This window comes from Heteronotia binoei, chromosome 6 (genome assembly GCF_032191835.1).
Source record: "Heteronotia binoei isolate CCM8104 ecotype False Entrance Well chromosome 6, APGP_CSIRO_Hbin_v1, whole genome shotgun sequence".
In the NCBI taxonomy this organism is placed as follows: Eukaryota; Metazoa; Chordata; class Lepidosauria; order Squamata; family Gekkonidae; genus Heteronotia; species Heteronotia binoei.
In genome coordinates, this window is record NC_083228.1 from 42,845,057 (window position 1) to 42,863,567 (window position 18,511).

General features: G+C 42.1%; 1 protein-coding gene across 1 annotated transcript in view; it reads right to left on the bottom strand.

Annotated features, from left to right (window-relative positions):
* Positions 1 to 225: 225 nt before the first annotated feature.
* LOC132573707 (gamma-aminobutyric acid receptor subunit pi-like) overlaps positions 226 to 18,511 on the bottom strand; it is a 55,762-nt gene continuing 37,476 nt past the window's right edge. The window contains exons 7-10 of the mRNA XM_060241375.1: positions 17,705 to 17,842; positions 9,406 to 9,558; positions 3,901 to 4,094; positions 226 to 869 (exon numbers count right to left, since the gene is read on the bottom strand). Of these exons, the coding sequence (XP_060097358.1) occupies positions 561 to 869; positions 3,901 to 4,094; positions 9,406 to 9,558; positions 17,705 to 17,842 (794 nt within the window). The 3' untranslated portion in view covers positions 226 to 560. The remainder of the gene's footprint in view (positions 870 to 3,900; positions 4,095 to 9,405; positions 9,559 to 17,704; positions 17,843 to 18,511) is intronic.

Here is an 18,511-nt window from a genome sequence, read left to right on the forward strand (position 1 = left end):
GCCCGGGATAGTTTTCAGAAAGTATGGAATGTTTCTAATTACTGGGGTGCTTACAAAGAGCAGTATGTCACATTGGTTTGCATTTGTAAATCAGATGTTCAAATTAGAGACTTCTGCAGTTCAGTTTAATCTGTAGTGGTACAGTTCTGTGAAGTAACACTCTTGAAGGTCTATGCATTATTAACAACATCAAGTGGCTCGTCATATAACAATATGAGGAAAAAATAATATTTTCTGCTTTTATTTTTTTTTTAACATATCCAAACACATCCCAAAACTAGCATTAAGCCTCATTATACAAAGTTTAACAAGTCTGCTTTAAAAAGAAGTGTTTTCTGCCGTTCGGTAAAGCAGAGCAAGCGGCATGCTAAAACCAAGGTCAGTGTCAAAATACACGCGCATCGAACAGCTGACCAGCAACAGATTTTATACTACAGTCATTTTAACAGATGGATGGTAATTTGACCAGCAATTCAATCAATTAGATGACAAAACAAGATGATCCTAATGTACTTTCCCCCTCATAGTCAGCATACCTTTTCAGAAGAGATTTTAAAAGATTAGAAACACAAATAATATACCCAGTAAAAAACATTTATGATGATAAACAATAACGGAAAAGAAATCCGGGCATAATTGTCTATGTGATAGGGGTTTTTAACATGGAAGCAGTTAAATATACAGGAAAGCCCTTTCATCATTGTTGTTGGGGAACGACACCTTCTGGGTTGTGTTTTCTCTTCTTTTCTGCCAAGGGGCTTTTGGGCCAGCTTGTCTGGATCAACCTTGCTAATCTTATCAGCCTTGCAACTGTTGGCTATTGCTGACAGGACTCCATTGATCTCCTCCTCAGCTTCTTCATCTTCTTCCTGGTAGGAAAGCACAAATGAACTGAGAGCCGCTATCATAAATTACGACGCAAGCCTACTTTAAAGCACTTAGAAAACATTTTCCCTTTATGATATGGGCACACCTTAGGCAGCAAGGGAGGACCTCCAAGCTGTAGCCCACTGGATATAAGACCTGCTTCAGATTCTCAGCAGGCTCCACACATAAATGCAGACAGGGCACAAAGTGCATAAGGGATTTGTGTGAAGGCACAGATCTCATGAACTGGTGTTATGTGAAAACTAGGCAGGCAGGCAGGAGCCATGTGGAGAGAAAAATTCTGATGAATAAAGCCATGCCTGTGAGTTTCTACAGGCATCTTTCTAGTTGCTATAAAAACAAACCACTAATAGCTAGTATTTATACAGCACTTCTGAATGTTTCATGTGATTCACAGATATGATCTTTTACACCAGCCGTATAAAGTAGGGCAATATTATTATCTCCAGTTTATTGACTGAGTGGAGGATGAGAGAGAATAGCTTACTCAAGGCTACAAAGTGAGTTTGGTTCACAGACAAGACTTGAACCAGGCACTTCCTGACTTGTCACTCATAGCCCATATACTATACCAGCTAACTCCAATTGAACCTGATGGATCACCATCTTGATTATGCAGACCACTGCTGATACACACAAATCCCTTATGGACTTCGTGCCCTGTCTGCATTTGTGTGGAGCCTGCTGAGAATCTGAAGCAGGTCTTCATTTCTATTATTTTTAACATTCCAGAAAAGAATCCCAGATCAGATTCTATCCTAATACTGCCTGCTGACCTGTTCTCATAATTCTTGCCCATATATTGCTCAGTTATAAAATGTTATTGCATCAACCATTACAGGCTCTATCAATTTCCTGTAGTAGCTAACTGCTGACACTTTCAGCTCTTCCAGGCTTAAAATCCTCCCTGTGAGTTCATTCATTTGGAATGCAGTCTTATTTATTACTTGTAGGTGTGCTTTGGATAAGGATGCTAGGATGAATTCAAAGGCCACTATGTGTAACTGAACATTTCATGACAATAAATGAGCCTTAATTCCATATGGTTGTACCATGCCAGTGCTTTTTTTTTTTTTTAAAGATGGGTACTGAAGTTTCATTGTGTGCAGAAAATCTCCTCCTTAGACAATGGCTTCCACACTCACATCAGTGAAGTAGGTATGTGCATGCCTTACTTTATGCACTTGATCTACTCCTTCTATGTTCAATAGTTTTCAGTGGGTTTAGAATGCACTGTAAGTAGAACATCTATGCTCAGTTCACTGATTCTGCACTCTACTCATGAATGTTCTTGCAGTACAAAGGAAAAGCCAGAACAGTTTCACTTGTGATCTTCTGTTATGGCACAGTTCTTGGATCTAGCATTTCAGGAGTGAATAAAATACAGGAAAGCATAGAGGAGAAACCACAGTTCCAACCAAGAAAAAGTGCCAATGATCATCCTAACAAATTCTAAAAAATAAACAGTTTTACCTGGCTGTGTTTTCCCCCTCCCCAGTTAACATGCCCATTTTTTAAAGGTGAAAGCTATAACATTTCTAGCAAGCTGCTGGTTGATTGCACTGCAGGCAAGAATGTTATACACATATTATTTCCTTCAGAAGGTTTCAGCAAGTTGTTTGCAGGTGGCTGATGCTTCATTAGGATGTTTTTAGCTCCTTTTACGTTCCCTAAGAGGGAGCTAAAGCCATGCGTGAAAAATGCAGTGTCTGACATTGTACATCTCAGCTTCTCATTTGTATGATATTATCTACTCTTCTCCAAGGGAGCTTAACAAGATGTGTTTTTAGCACAAGCTTACTTATCTTATTACCCTTGCAAAGAGAAGAGAGAGAGTCTATAAGAAAACTATAAACACCTATCTGCTTTACAAATCTGGAGAATCACAGGAAATCAGAAAGGGCTGCTAAGGGGCTGAGAGGAAAGGAAAAACATTTAAAGTGTTTTACATTATGAAAATCTACCTTGCACTGCAAGAGGGATCTCCACACTGAGTGCATTTTAAAAAGCAATGTTTTACTCATCTTTCAGACCCTCCTCTTGAGGGTGATAGCAAGCAGGTAGTGATGATGAATGGATATTTTAAAAAATTAGTTGCAGCATCAAGAGAAACTGCCTGACAGCTGAAACTGACTGGAAATGGCATCTGCTGCTGCTTGTTGTTTCTATTAATGGGTACATTTGTTCAAGATGGAGAAACCATGTTACCTGTCTGGAAAAGCATCAATGCTCTGTATTTTCAGGATTTCCAATGCACCGACTGTCAAGATATTTAAACAGCCTAGCAATTCATACTGCAACTCTAGTTAAAAACATGTTTATGGCTCCATGATATGTAACAGCTGCAAGTGAACTTCACTTGTCATGCAATGCTTTTTGTGTTTCACTTAGAACAGGCATCAATAGCATACTTTCCTCTGCTCTCTGTTTCTGGCCTACTATTAATGATCTGGAAGGTATCAGGAAGGAATTTTTCTCCAGGCCAGGTTGGCCCAGGGATTTTGGATGTTTTTTGCTTTCTTTTGGCCACAGACAAGGAGCCAATGGGGGAGTTGGGGGGCAGACAGCTGTGAATTTCCTGCATAGTACAGGAATGGATGACCCTTGGGGCACCTTCCAGCTCTGTTTTTATGACACTGGCTGATTCTAGGGCTCATAATGCAATCCTAAACACTTTTAAGTCCACTGAAGTCAATGGGCTTTGCATTTGTCCACCTTGTGTCCTTGTGTACAGGGCACACGCCCTCTGTCCAAGTAGGATGGGGCTACCAGATGTTGGTGTGACCAAAATCCACAAGGTCCTGCACCACACAGTGTGGTTTCTTATACAAGAATTGGCAGATGCTTTGGAAAAGCTCACACAAATAGGAAAAAAGTAGCAGGGCTATGGTAACAAGTTAATCAAAGATGGAATCAGGCTATGCCTACATGGCCCAGAAAGTAATGGAGAGAAGGGTTGTGAAAAAGGAAAAGGCAACTGGCACATGGGAAAAAATGAAATGTAACAGGTACCTTGGTGAGTTTCTTCACACCAGTTCGATTAAAGGTGCAGAAGTGAGCCACGGCATACTCCAGTAATGCCCCAAAGATGAAGGTAAAACAAATGCCCAAATAGACATCAATGGCCTTGATGAAGCAATTAGCATTTGGAAGGGATGTCCGAGCTCCCATCATAAGGGTTGTCATGGTGAGTACCGTTGTAACACCTATGAAAAATGAGAAATCTGTAGTAATCTTGTGGGGCTGTTAGCCATCACACAGACTACTTATTTTGCATAGCAGCTGATCATGATTTCAAGGACTGTGTAACTGTTGTTCACTAATTTTCCTCCAGATCACAGATGTTGGTGCACAAGAATAAAGTACAATTTCAGTAAAAATCTGGATGAAACTGTTCTCTTCCATGGCTGAAAACAAGAAAAGGAACCTGAATGTACTATGTCCCCACTGGTGGACCTCCTGGTGGCACCTGGGTTTTTGGCCACTGTGACACAGAGTGTTGGACTGGATGGGCCATTGGCCTGATCCAACATAGCTTCTCTTATGTTCTTATGTCAGACTCTGCACATGTCCACCATCTTATTCTCCTGAGCCTCTCAGCAGGTCTTTGTGTCTAGGAGGGTATTGTACTGGTTTGCTAATATTCTACAGGTACCCACTTTACATATGAAAGAGCCCAGTTTAAATAAGATATTGCATGTGTGCAAAGTCACATATAAAAGTTCTTTTGAAGTATCAGTATCACATTTTGAGCAGGATCTCCAAGGATCTATTTCATCATTGTAAATCTGCAGGGGGAAAAAGTCAGACATATTCTGAAATGCCACCAGAGAACCAATTTTTTAACCACTCATATTTCAGTAGTTGCTTCATTTTCACTGCAGTTGCACCATTTTTAAAAGACAGCAAATACATACAGATTTTTAAGCATGCCCTTCAACAAGGCAATGGCTTCTGAAGAGTGTGTCTGTACAGACTTCTGTAAAACTTTCTACTTCCGGCCCTTCACAGTGATACAGAGGCTGAAGATGGGCAAACTTCTATCAGGATTCTGAAATAGTACAGACGCTAATTTCTTTAGCCACACATTAGAGTTGTCAGGTCCACTTCATGCCACGCCCCCACCCCCACTGTCACTGGAGGATGGGGGAATAGGGTTGCAAGATCCACGTTGGGAAACTCCTAGGGTGTTTTCGCACTCACGTTTTACTGGCGCCACGACCCTCCTGACGCCGGCGAATCTGCATGGATTTCGCACCAGAAGCGCCGGCGCACCCAGAAGCGCCGGCTACTTCCGTCGCTAAGCCAGCGCAAACGTTTTCCTGCATCTTTGCGATTTGCGTTTGCGCTGGCTTAGCGATGGAAGTAGCCGGCGCTTCTGGGTGCGCCGGCGCTTCTGGTGCGAAATCCATGCAGATTCGCCGGCGTCAGGAGGGTCGTGGCGCCAGTAAAACGTGAGTGCGAAAACACCCCTAGAGATTTGGAGATGGAGCCTAGAAAGGACAGGGACCTCAGTGAAGTGTAATGCCATAGAGTTCATCCTCCAAAACATCCATTTTCTCCAGGGGAACTGATCTCTGCAGTCTGGAGATTAGTTGTAACTCTGGGGGATCCCAACTTACACCAAGTGCCATTCTCCTGTTCTGCTTGCCACCTCAGATGCTTCTGGGCTGCCTCCTGATTTGAGCTTTCTCTTTTCAGTGGTACCACCCATTCTTTCTGCTTTCTATACATAAGAAATGCAACACCATACTTTTCAGGTTAGTAATTGGCAGCTGATTGAGAATTCTTAAGTAGAGGGAAAGCGTGCAGTGTTTGAAGAGACCAAGCCAAATTTGACCAATGAGATTGTGTGTGTCTGGAACATTTCCTAATTGTTATGCATCCTAATTGTTATGCATATTGAACCACAGCAGGGAAATCTTTCATTCTACAGAGGTTTCCTTCACACAGGTAGAATTGGCCTATACCCAGCGAGTGTTGCTTCAACACATGTAGCTGAGTTTGATTCTCTGGTGGCCACAAGGTATACCACAAGGACAGCATATGAACTGGGCTCTCTGTTTGCTTGTGTTTGCTTTTCTGAGCTTTTCCTTCTGCAGAGTGTTTATATGAGACTGGGCCACAGGTCAAAGCCTGACTGTGGTAACTGATGCTCATTTGAAGATCTCCTTCCCACTTCTGCATCAACAGAGCAAGAAGGCTTTTTGAAAAATAACTGGAGAAAGATTTACAGTTTGAGAGCTAATCCTCTTCTCTCCCAATAAACAGCAGAATATTTAAGAAGTCTAGCCAGCAATGAAGCCATATTATGACTCTCCTTCTAGGGAAATAAATTATTCCTCCCCCTTTGACCTGTTTGTGGCACTCTCTTTCTGCTTTTTCAGAGAGCTGGAAAAGGCAAGTCACTCTAGCCTTTCCAGTGGTTGGAAGGAGACCTATGGGGTTCTAAATAGCCAGAGATGCTGCAGAAAACACAGCTTTACACATTACATGTTTTTCATGGGGTAGGTCTATCAGGCCAAGTTTGACAAAGGATGAACTTTTCCTGCCATCCTCACCATCATAAACCCTGAAGGCTGCTTTCCTCATGAGCTGCTGCAGACTGTCAGCAGTGGAAAATAATTTGTATGTAAAAGGTTCCAGACTCAACCTCTAGTGCCTCTAATTAAGTCATCTTGGGTAGTAGGCCTATGCAATACATCTGCTGAAGACCCTGGAGAGTCACTGCCATTCGCAGCAGACAGAACTGAACTCACTGATTCCATCTGTTTCCTTATTTTATTTCAGCATTTTAGGGAGGCTGGTTTTATTGCTAACTAACCAGACTTTACTTACTGAACTCTGTTTATTATTAATGAGTAAGACTTAGGAATTTATATATGCTATTCCTCTTGGCCCACAGCTGAATCATTCTGTTTCAAGTAGTGCATTCCTGTGTTGAGACAATTTCTAGAATTCTGTGCTGCTTCCAAGACTCTCTCTGGCTCCCCTGGATAGTTATCTATTAAATAATATATAACACCAAGAGCCCAAATGGATTCTCCATGAAGGTGGCAAATGGAAAAGTTAGAATATAAACACTGAAGTCCTTGTCCCCTCCCCTCCCCCCACCCAGGCTACTGTGATGTCCCCATCCTCTTCCCTCCCTCAGAGGCATGATTTTCCCTCCATTTTTCTTTCCCTTTTGTAATTGACTCACCCTAATTGTCTGTTTTCTTTTTTCTTGAATAATTCTGCCTGTCCCACCCTGTCACAGTACAATATTTTGGCTGTCTGCTAGCCCAGGAACCTGAGGGAACTTATATGACTTAAATGGCATTCAAGAAGCTTTTATATTCCAAAATTAACAAAATGTTTTATTCAACATAGAGGGAAAAGGTCAGATAAAATCAGGAGTAAAATTTCTGAGGTAAAATCAGTACATGCACAGACTTAAGTTCTTATGTTTCAGGCAAATAAGAGTTTCTTATGCTAAGAGGCTTTTGTTCCAGTACATTCCCCCAAACACTCCAGTACACTTTCTTTCAGTATTCTCTGACTCTTTTTGTTTCCAGAACGCTGGTACACTCTTTCCAGTACCCAAATCCTTCTCTTGAAACACCAGAACTCATCTTGAGTTCTTAACCGACTCTTAAGTTTTCTACAGGCAGTTTCTAACCACACCAGACCAGGGATCTCTCCAGTCTTCAGAGCTATCTCCCTGTTTGGCTGGGTAGGGAATTTTCTTTTCTCTCTAGACCTATTCCCTTTCCTCGGCCCAAATGGAAACTATCCACTGGTCCTTGCCAACTTTTCACAGTTCTCCTGTCTGTGTTAAACTGCTCTCACTCAGGGCTGAATTCAGACACTCTCAGTTCTCAACTCTTCTCAGCTAGAGCTGAAATCAGACTGAATTTCTCATCAGCATGTAGCTCTCAAGGCTTTCCCTGCTCAGCTAATGCTAATCAATCAGACCTCTTGGAAGAGCCTATCACTCAAGGAATTAACCCTTCATGGTCTTTTGCCTGTCTGTACAGCACTTTGAAGCTTTTTAAAAGTGCAGCCCATCACATCTACCTTTACTTGTGATAAGTGGGTTCTAGATCAAATCAAGCCTGAACTCACCCTAGAAACTAAAATGACTACACTGAGGTTATCATTCTTTAATCACAATATGAGAAGACAAGAGTCACCAGAAAAGATAATGCTAGGAAAAGTTGAAGGCAGCATGAATAGAGGACGACCCAACATGAGATGGACTGACTCTATAAAGGAAGCCAAGACCTTCGGTTTGCAAGACCTGAGCAAGACTGTTAACAGGATGTTTTGAATTGCACTTATTCATAGGGTTGCTATCATTCAGAAGTGACTTGTAGGCATTTAACACAAAAATTTTTATACATACAACTTCACCAAGGTGAACTAAAAATGTGTATAATCCCTGCTTGTGCTGGTTCCTCTCTCTTTCCCCCTGCCTTTTCGTGCAAAGTGCAGTGCAAGAGCAATCATTTAAGACTTACTCAAGCTATTCATCACATACTAGGGCATTGCTAATCTTTGCTCCACTAACTGAGTAACCCTAAACAAGGATTAAGCCCTTCACAGGTAAACAAAGGCAGTCTTAAGCCACCATTCTTTTATTGTGCTCTGTGTAAGAAAACGCAAGGAAGGGAGGGCCAAATGCAGGGGAGCACATCTCAGGCTGAATTTTTACACAAGTTCTATCTAAATATGGTTAAACTGGACAGCTGAATTAAGACAAATACTGTTCAGTGTGGGAATAAATATGCAGCCCTTAACTTTTCTGTAGCCCCTCCCCACTCTTTTTATATAGTATAGGAAACTCAGGCTGCGATCACACCCACTAAAGAATGCATTCTGTCCATTTCCAATGCACTTTCCAGCAGTATTTTGCCAGTTCACACAGTAAAATCCAGTTGGAAAGTGCACTGAAAGTGCATTATTGAGCATGTGTGACTGCTGTCTCAGCAACATACTCACATGTTCCTCAGAAAATACAAAAAAGCCCTAAGCTATATGGAGGGAACACATACCAAGTCTTCCTGCAAGTTCTGGGACAAAAGGAGGAAGAGGAGAAGGAGACTGGATTTATACGCCACCCTTCACTTTGAGTCTCAGAGTGGCTTACAATCTCCTTTCCCTTCCTCTCCGCACAACAGACACCCTGTGGGGCTGAGAGAGCTCTCAGTGAACTGCTCTTGAGAGAACAGCTCTGCTGAGAACTTGTGGCTGACCCAAGGCCACACCAGTAGCTGCATGTGGATGAGTGGGGAATCAAACCCAGTTCTCCCAGATTAGAGTCCACGCACTTAACCAGTACACCAAACTGGCACCAAATCACAACACCAAACTGGGAGGAATTGCAATGTGGGCTTCTCCCACAAGGCCCAAGGCTTCTCTTCTTACTCTACTGATATGGAAAGGGTAGTGCAGCTGCAGTTCCCATGCTGCCAATGTAATGTGAGACAATGCATTTTGTGTGCTCATAGATGGGTATGTGCTTTTGTTTCTCACCTATGCAGATTCTGGCTGGAACCGATGACTGGCTTATCCAGAAAGACACCCAGGAGAGGACAACCAGTAGGCTGGATGGTACGTAAGTCTCAAGAATGAAATACAGAATGTTCCTCTTGAGTTCAAAATGGAAGACTAATTTTGGATAGTGCCCTGTTAGAAACAGCAAAATGTAACAAGCAATTTAGTTGACAGTATTTTGATAGTGCTGCATGGTTTTCCCCTGAAAAGTTTTTAAAGCAAAGCCTCAGTTAATTAACAGCATTTTACATTTAAGAAACCCACAAAATGATGAACAGCAGTCATCCAGCATTATGCCTATTTATAATTTTCAACCACAAGGGTTGGGATTCAGTGCTGGATATGATTGTGAACAGTATGGCACAAAAGATACCATATTAAGCTTGAGCATGGTTTCTCCTGGGGTGGGGGGTGGGGGTCCCATCAGGTGTTTACAAAAAGAATAACATTGAACTATTGTTGAATAACTAAAGTGAGTCAAGCAATATCTAAAATAAGTCACAGAAACAGCAATATAAGAATAACACCAGAGCAGTAAAACATCAGAGAACCACAACAGATGCCCAGTCCTTCTCAGCACAACCCCTGGATGTTTCAGCCAATTAACAGACCTTATCCAATGACCCTGATCCTGCAGAAGTTTCTTGAGCTGCTGTATATTTTTAAAATTACAGTGACCCTCCCAAGAATGGTTAGAGAATTTTTTTTATAAAATAAATTTTAAAAAGGCTCTATATCTGCATATTTTTCCACGTACTATATGGATGGCAGATTAGTGGAATGTGGATAAGGGGGAGCTATGGACTGCTTTCATATCGGCCTCAAAGTAGAAACTTGTTTCTGGCTGCAAAGAGGAAATGCCAGCTATTCTGTAAATAAATAGACACTCACACAAGCTATTCTTCCTTTATTTAAATAGCCTTCTTCAGTGTGCTTATATCTAATTGTATGTACTGTGAGTCATAAATGTTAAAATAAAAGCTCATTTATATTTAACAACAGGCCTCAATAGCATCATGGCTTATTTGCGTATCCTTTATGTGATCACACAACCTCAATCAATCAACATTTTATTTATATCCCGCCCTCCCCGCCAAAGCAGGCTCAGGGCGGCTAACAACATCAACCTGCAATAAATGTGAAGTGTGACAAGGATACTGGGTGCATCAGAAATTTTTAAGGCATTTTCAGATGTGCATCATCAACAAGTTTCATCACTGTTGGCTTGGCTTGCTTGCCTGCCAGCCATTATTTGTGGTCACCACTAGCTTTCTTTGCTTTGCTCTAGTCTCTCTACATATACACTAGGTTTGCAGAAAGGTGGAGTCCCATCTTCAGCTGCCATAAACCGGTAAACCCCTTCAAGATTCCTGGTTGTTCCTCTCACACAAAGTGGACCAGTATGCATCACTTGTTGCTCATCTTGGTCCTTAAAAAGACACCACCTAAAGCACCTTTGTAGGCTTAACATGAAGGTTTTAAGAGTACTTTATGGTTCTGGCAACAACTTTTTGGCACTCTCACTTCCTGCCTCCCTGTGAGACCAGAAGCACCATTAGGAAAATTTTAACACCACTGTAGGCTATTATGCTTTATTGGTTTTAATTTGTTTTTAAATGATGTTTTATATGCTATTATGTTATACACTGCCCTGAGCCTAGTTTCTCCAGGGGAATGTGGGTTTAAAACTGAATTTAGAATGAATGAATGAATGAATGAATGAATGAATGATGGGAGGTGCGCATTTTATTGTGTCTGTAGTCAGCCCTAAGTTAAGTATTCCACAGTAAATAGTTCACCTGCTTGTGATTTGTATCCTTTTTCTGGGGATGTTGTCAGCCATATATTAAGAAGTCGGACTAAGCCTCTTTCTTGCTGTTTATGGTGAACTGTATTTGGAAGGAGAACTGTTTATCCTCATAAGGAAGCTATTTTGGTTCCGTCTCACCGGGCCTTAATTCATACCAGCGTTCTGTTCTCAGATGTATTCTGAACAGTGTGACTTTCAATCTGCAGTCTCTGAGGGGAGATATTGGGAACACAATACCCAGCAGCACCAGACTGCAGAAGGGAAACCACAACAAATGAACCAGAATCCCCTGAGGACAGAATAAGGAACTGTTGTCAGACCACTCTAGCTACTGTCTAATTTCAAATATGTAGCCTCAGGCTGTAGTTATACCATTGCCTGTGTGTAATTCAAAATACTCTAATTCATATGTTACATGGTTGAAATGTAACATCAAAAATAGGCTCCAGGGCCAAGGTATTTCAGCTCTGGATTAGGGGTGTGCATTTGGTTCGGCCGAACCGCATAGATCACCGAATCACCCCTGATTTGGAAGTATACGGCACCATATACTACCAATCCCATTTTCAGGCCATTAAAAGGGAGCCGTATATGGCTCCACGTATACTTCCGTATAGATATTCGGAAGTATACGGAAGTCAATGGAAAAGGCGGGAAAGGGACTTCTGCAGCCTCAGGGGAGCTGCTTGCTTCCTTTCCCGCCTCTCCCATAGCCTCCCTGGGATCAGGGAGGGAGGGGGAGGGGGATAGGAGCCCCAGCAGCCAATCCAAAGCATGCATTTGCAAAATGCATTGCAAATGCATGCTTTGCAGGGCTGTTGTGTAGCTGATGGCTGGGTTAATCCCTCAGCCATCAGCAACATTGTTGTTCTTTTGCTCACTTGGGAATCCAAGTAAACAGTGTTCTCTGGCCAATCACAGAGCAGTGCTATTTTTTGAAACTGCTCTCCCTCAGACCCCCTGCCCCCAGTAGCCTCTAATTATGCCCTATGTTGCTATTGATTTCAATGGCCCATAGGGTATAATGGTGGGATAGGGACCCCCTGGCCGAATCTTTTTGGGACATGGGGGGTTTGTAGGGGAGAGTCCCTTGAAGGTCTCCTGCAAATTTGGGGGCTCTCCCTCAAACCCCCTCCCCTCCAGGCGTCTTCCAATATACCCTATTTTGCCATTGATTTCAATAGCCATAGGGTATAATGGGGACATATATTCGGAAATAGCTGCACATCTATCGTATAGGCGGCTATTCCGAGTACGGTAATAGGAAATACACGGTATTCTGTATCTTTTCGGCCCGTGTATTTCCAAATCCGTGTAATTCCGTATTTTATTTTATTTTTGCACACCCCTACTCTGGATCACATGTAAGCCATGTTTGTTTCATACAATACGCAAATGCTGCTGTCTTGGGAATTATTATGCCCAGAGATGGACACAGTTTTCTATAGACTACTATGGAGTAGTTTCTAAAAAGCCAATTGGACTGTTGCACATGGCAGAAGTTGAAGGATTTATATTTGCCTTCTATTTGTGTGCTAAGGGGCAACATGAAAACAAGGAAGACTAAAAAAATTAAAACATAAAGAAATTATTCTCCTGGCTATACTTTAGTTATCACTGGAAAATTCTGTCCTTCTATTCAATTGTGAACAGCGGCCTCCATTTTGCTTTTCCGTCATGAGACAGAAGGAATTAATTCAAAAACAGGCCTGTATTTGTTTTTAGAATGCTGAACAGGCTCCACTTCTCTCCGGACATCGCTGTGGAATTATTAGCCTTCTTTGATTACTAGCTGGAAGCAGCAGAGAGGAGGAATGCAAGCAGATGCCATTTATATAAGGCGCAAGATGCCTGCTGCTCTCCATAGTAGGGCTACAATTTGATATACATTTACAGGCCTAATAATGAGAGTTAGTTACTTCAAGACCTCAGTCATAACAATCTCCTTTTCAAACAAAATGCTCAATAGAAAGAGAGAAAGCCCTGAACATTCTGTGAAGTTAAAGATCCCAGTCCATTCTTGAGCTATGATTTATAAACTAAACAAATATGCTGGAAATTGCTATGCAAAGGAAGTTCTGCCTGATTTTTTGATCATGGGAGAAAGTATACAAAGAAAAACATTAACAAACTAATCCTTAGGTCATTAAGCATCGCTGACAGTTCCTCCACCCTTCAGAGCCCCCTGTGGCACCTTGAGATCTTTAGTTTTGCTTGTGTAGCTGAGACTCCAGGGGGTAACTTCCAGTTGAAAGGTTATTTTCTCCACTGTTCCTTCTAGTGCATATAGGAAGCAATCAGGAACAAACCCTGGCAATGTACACTTTGGTAATCAAGCATGGTGTACATGGAAGCCTTCAATTACGTTCTGGTATATTTTCACTTATCTCCAGGTCCCTGATGCCAAGATCGACAAGGAGATTGACAACAGGCTGGCAAAGGCAAACCGTGCATTTGGCCGACTGCACAAAAGAGTGTGGAGCAACAAGCATCTGAAAAAAGGCACAAAGATCAATGTTTACAAAGCGGTTGTGATGACAACCCTCATCTACGGCTCCGAATCGTGGGTTTTATACCGTCATCACCTGCGACTCCTTGAGCGCTTTCATCAGCGCTGCCTTCACACCATCCTCAACATCCACTGGAGTGACTTTGTGACCAACACTGAAGTCCTCAAGAGGGCGGAGGTAACAAGCATCGAGGCACTGCTGTTGAAGACGCAGCTGCGCTGGGCAGGGCATATTTCTAGGATGGAAAACCACCGCCTTCCCAAGATTGCTCTGTATGGCGAACTTTCCACCGGCCATCGAAATAGAGGGGCACCAAAGAAGAGGTACAAGGACTCCTTGAAAAAATCCCTTGGCACCTGTCGCATCAACCATCACCAGTGGTCTGACCTAGCCTCAGATCGCAAAGCATGGAGGCATACCATCCACCAGGCTGTCTCTTCCTTTGAGAATGCACGCATAGCTGGTCTTGAGGACAAAAGGAGATTGAGGAAGAATCGCACTGCTACAGCACCAACCCCAAATCAGACTTTTCCCTGCAGCCACTGTGGCCGGATCTGCCTGTCCCGCGTTGGTCTTGTCAGCCACCAGCGAGCCTGCAGCAGACGTGGACTACTGCACCCTTCTTAAATCTTCGTTCGCGAAGTCAAGCCGAGAGAGAGAGGTCCCTATTTAGAAGTGGGGTTGCCAGATCTGTGTTGGAAGATGCCTGGAGACTCTGGGGGTGGAGCTGGGAGAGGACAGGGTTTGGGGAGGGGAGAGGCCTCAGCACGATACAATGCCACCCTTAGAAGCTGATCTCTGCCAGCTGGAGATCAGTTGTAAAAGTGGGAGATCTCCAGGCCCCACCCGGAGGATGCCAACTCTATTTAGAAATAGTCTTGCAGGAAGACAGAGGTCACCTTTTGATATCTTTTCAGGTAATGTACGACATAAGGCTTGTTATAGAAAGAAGGCCAATGGTACCCAGAAGTAGCTGCTACATTTCTCTCCTTCCATTTGTGATTCCTGAGGTCAAGAATGTTAACAGTTGTAAAAACCATGCTTCCAAGATCAGTGTGGCTCTTCCTACCCATGTATTGTGTTTTTATACAGCTGTTTTTCACGTTCTGTTTTTTAAAACATTTGTCTGTATTCTATAATACAAAACAAAAAGCCATAAATTTATACTCACATACAGCAGGTGACAGAAAACAAAAAAAAATTGGAACAGATAACCCAGTCACAGGTAACACCTAATAACATGAACTGTGCTTTACTGCTACTAAATAAAACAGCAACTCATTTTAAAAAATGGAAAACAAGTAGTACTGCTTCAAGAAACCCTTTCAATAATTTAAAAATAGCAAATTAAAAATGTGTTAAGCTTTGCTTCCAGGCAATTATTTGCATAAGTGCACACACATGAGCAGCCAAAACTATTCAAAACAGAAGATTAAGAGATTGTTATTAAGGGCAAAGGAGGAATAATGTCTTCTACCACATTTTATCACATGCCTTCCTTTGCCATCAATGTTTACTATAAATTGTAAATAAATCAATGCTCAGCCCAGCAATGTGAACTTTCTAGAAATAAATTCTAGTTTAACATTTCAAGCGCCTGCCTGCCTGTCAAAAAGACATGGCTGCAATCCAGGGCAGACTGCTGCTGCCCCCTGCTCTAACCCCATCCCAGGAAAGGAAAGGTCCCCTGTGCAAGCACCAGTTGTTTCCAACTCTGGGGTGACGTTGCTTTCACAACATTTTCACGGCAGACTTTTTTACGGGGTGGTTTGCCATTGCCTTCCCCAGTCATCTACACTTTCCCCTCAGCAAGCTGGGTACTCATTTTACCGACCTCGGAAGGATGGAAGGCTGAGTCAACCTTGGGCCAGCTACCTGAATCCAGCTTCCACCGGAATCGAACTCAGGTCATGAGCAGAGAGTTCAGACCACAGTACTGCTGCTTTACCACTCTACACCACGGGGAGGAGGGATGTTATGTATGTGCCTTAAAGTATGTACTTCCTGCTGGCTCATAGGAGCCAGGAAAGCAGAGCTTGGGGACTGTATAACAATGGGTAGTGGGATCCAAATACCTGCCGCCCTGCACCAATCACAGGCCCCTGCCTGTTTGAATGAACCAGTGGAAAGCTAGCACGGGAGATTAGAGTTGTATATAGGTTTGGCCCACAAGCCCTTAGTCAGTCTTTGTTGGAAGCAGTCTTCACAATGCTTCCCTTAATAAAGAGCTGTCCTCACTATGATCTTGTCTCTGCAATGCTTTGAACCAACTATGTTATATATTATATAAAACCCCATCCCAACTGAAGGATTAATTTATTGACTGCAGATACTTTTGTTCAACAACTTGCATGTACATTTTTGTGTAACTGATCGTTTTCTGTTGTTCTTGTCTGGTACTGTAAGTTACTTTGTGTCTGCAATGAGCAGAGAAAAGTGTGCTGAAAGTGCCTAAATAAATTAAAAGAAACTTCCTTGCCATGCTCATTATAGATAAAAGTGATGCAGAGAACACTGCTGTAAATTAAATGGCAGTTTTTAAAATGCTGCTCTGTGAAAAATCAAGGCTTCGGTAATAAGTCACCAAAGCAAGTAAATGATATATTTTCAATGCAGCATGAAGACACTTTCACATTGAATGAGCAGTCAATACAATGACCCAACAAATCCAACTTAAGAACAGAAGAAGAGCCTTGCTGGATCAGACCAATGGTCCATCTAGTCCAGCATCCTGCTTTACACAGTAGTCCGTCAGTTCCTCTGGAAGGCCAACAACAGGACATAGAGGCTGAGGCCTTTCCCTGTTGTTGCCTCCTGGCTCTGGGATTCAGAGGTTTAGTTTCTCTGAATGTGGAGATTCCCCTCAGTCACCATGGCTAGTAGCCACTGAAAGACCTACCCTCCATGGATCTATCTACTCCCCTTTAAAGCTATTAACTCCTGTGGCCATCACTACAGCCTCTCACAGTGAATTCCCTGTTCTAATCACTCTCTTGCAGCACACAACTCAATTCAACTGCAACATAAGCTCCTACAGTCATGTTTGCTGCAGTTATATACAAATATCCAACACAAAATATGGGTGTGATTTTCTTTTTAGATCTGACAATCAAATGAAATCCTAAATTTTAAGATATATATATATATATGTTTGGATCCAATTATCCATCAGCAGAAGATACTGGTGGCCATAGATCTTCCCCACCTTCTTATTTCAAGATTCTTCCCCATAGTTGGTGTGTAGCAATCAGCTGTATAAACATGACTGTGGAAAGGGATTTTAAAATTCACATTATCACCACAAAGATCCAATGTGAAAGAGGTACTCTGTAGGATATTTTCTAGGGAAAAATTTCAGAAAGTTGTAATAGTGAATATCAAACAATCTAAGCCAGTCTTGTTAGAAATGCATAACAGACCTCCAATACCAAATAAAATAAGTATTTCAAATGTATTAAGTAGTTATAATCACTTATCCTTTAGTATCTGTCATAGCATCTACAGCATAGTAGTAACAGTTTTAGACCTATTTGCTTGCTTGGCCCAACCATAAAAGCAAACAGTCACATGTGAACCAGAACAGAACCTTTGGTTACTCTACCTTTATTGGTCTGAACTGGAATCAAACTGAAGCACACACAAAATTTAAGGGTGTGATCAACACTCTTCCTGTTTGGGAAACTCTGACTGAAGGGATTTTCAGCAAGTCCTTGGCATGGTTTTATGTACATGGAAGACTACTGACAAGTCTGTTTCAAGCAGGGCTCTTTTTCTAGCAAGAGCAACTATGCATATTAGGCCATGCCCCCTGATGTAGCCAATCCTCCTGGAGCTTCCAGTAGGCCTTGTACTAAGAGTCCTCTAAGCTCTTGGAGGATTGGCTACATCAGGGGGACGTGGCCTAATATGCAGAGGAACTCCTGCTAGAAAAAGAGCCCTGGTTTCAAGAATTATCTACCTGTTTCATAGACAGCTTCAGATACAGAGGTATAGTGATCTTCTACTGTATACTGTGCCAATCGAATCGTATCCAAACCTTTAACAGAATCATTTCCTCTTGTCCAGTAAAACATGACATCGTTAGTGTTATAACCCCCTGTGTTTGGAAGGGAACACAAAAGAGAGGAATTAGTAAATAAAGGAAATTAATTTAATAGGCAAGCATAGCATTTTCTCTTGTATAATTTAATGAAGTCCCCATCAACTTTATTTAGTTTACCAGTGGCCAAGAGAATCCAGTCTTTAGTCAATGATTAGCCAACAGGAATACACTGAACAGTAAATGTGAGATCCTCAATATTTCATGGTATTTTTTTTTTTAATCTTTCTCTCTTCCTCTAGCCCCTCTTGAAAATTCCCTAAATGGCTCAGATCTTGTGACAGTCTTTCATTAGATCTCAGTCAGCATTTTTTTTCCTTAAAGTGACTTCCCTGGGCTTTCCCCACATTTTTTCCTTGCTCCGTTGTGTGGATATTTTGATCCATACCCTGGAGTCAGATTCAGAATTAAATATATAGATGACACGCTGGAGACACTAAAAGAAATCTGGGTGTGGAAAACAGAAATTATCAGAAAACCCATCTTCCCTGCACCAGTTTCTCCCTTTAGGCACTCCTTCAAGCTGTACCCTGAATTGATGCTCACCAGTTCCCAACTGTCTAGAGCACATTTACTCATCATCAGGTTTATTTGTGAGAAAGATCATAATGCTGCTGTGACAGCAGAGACCACAAACTGGCAATGCCTATATGAAAGCTACAGCAG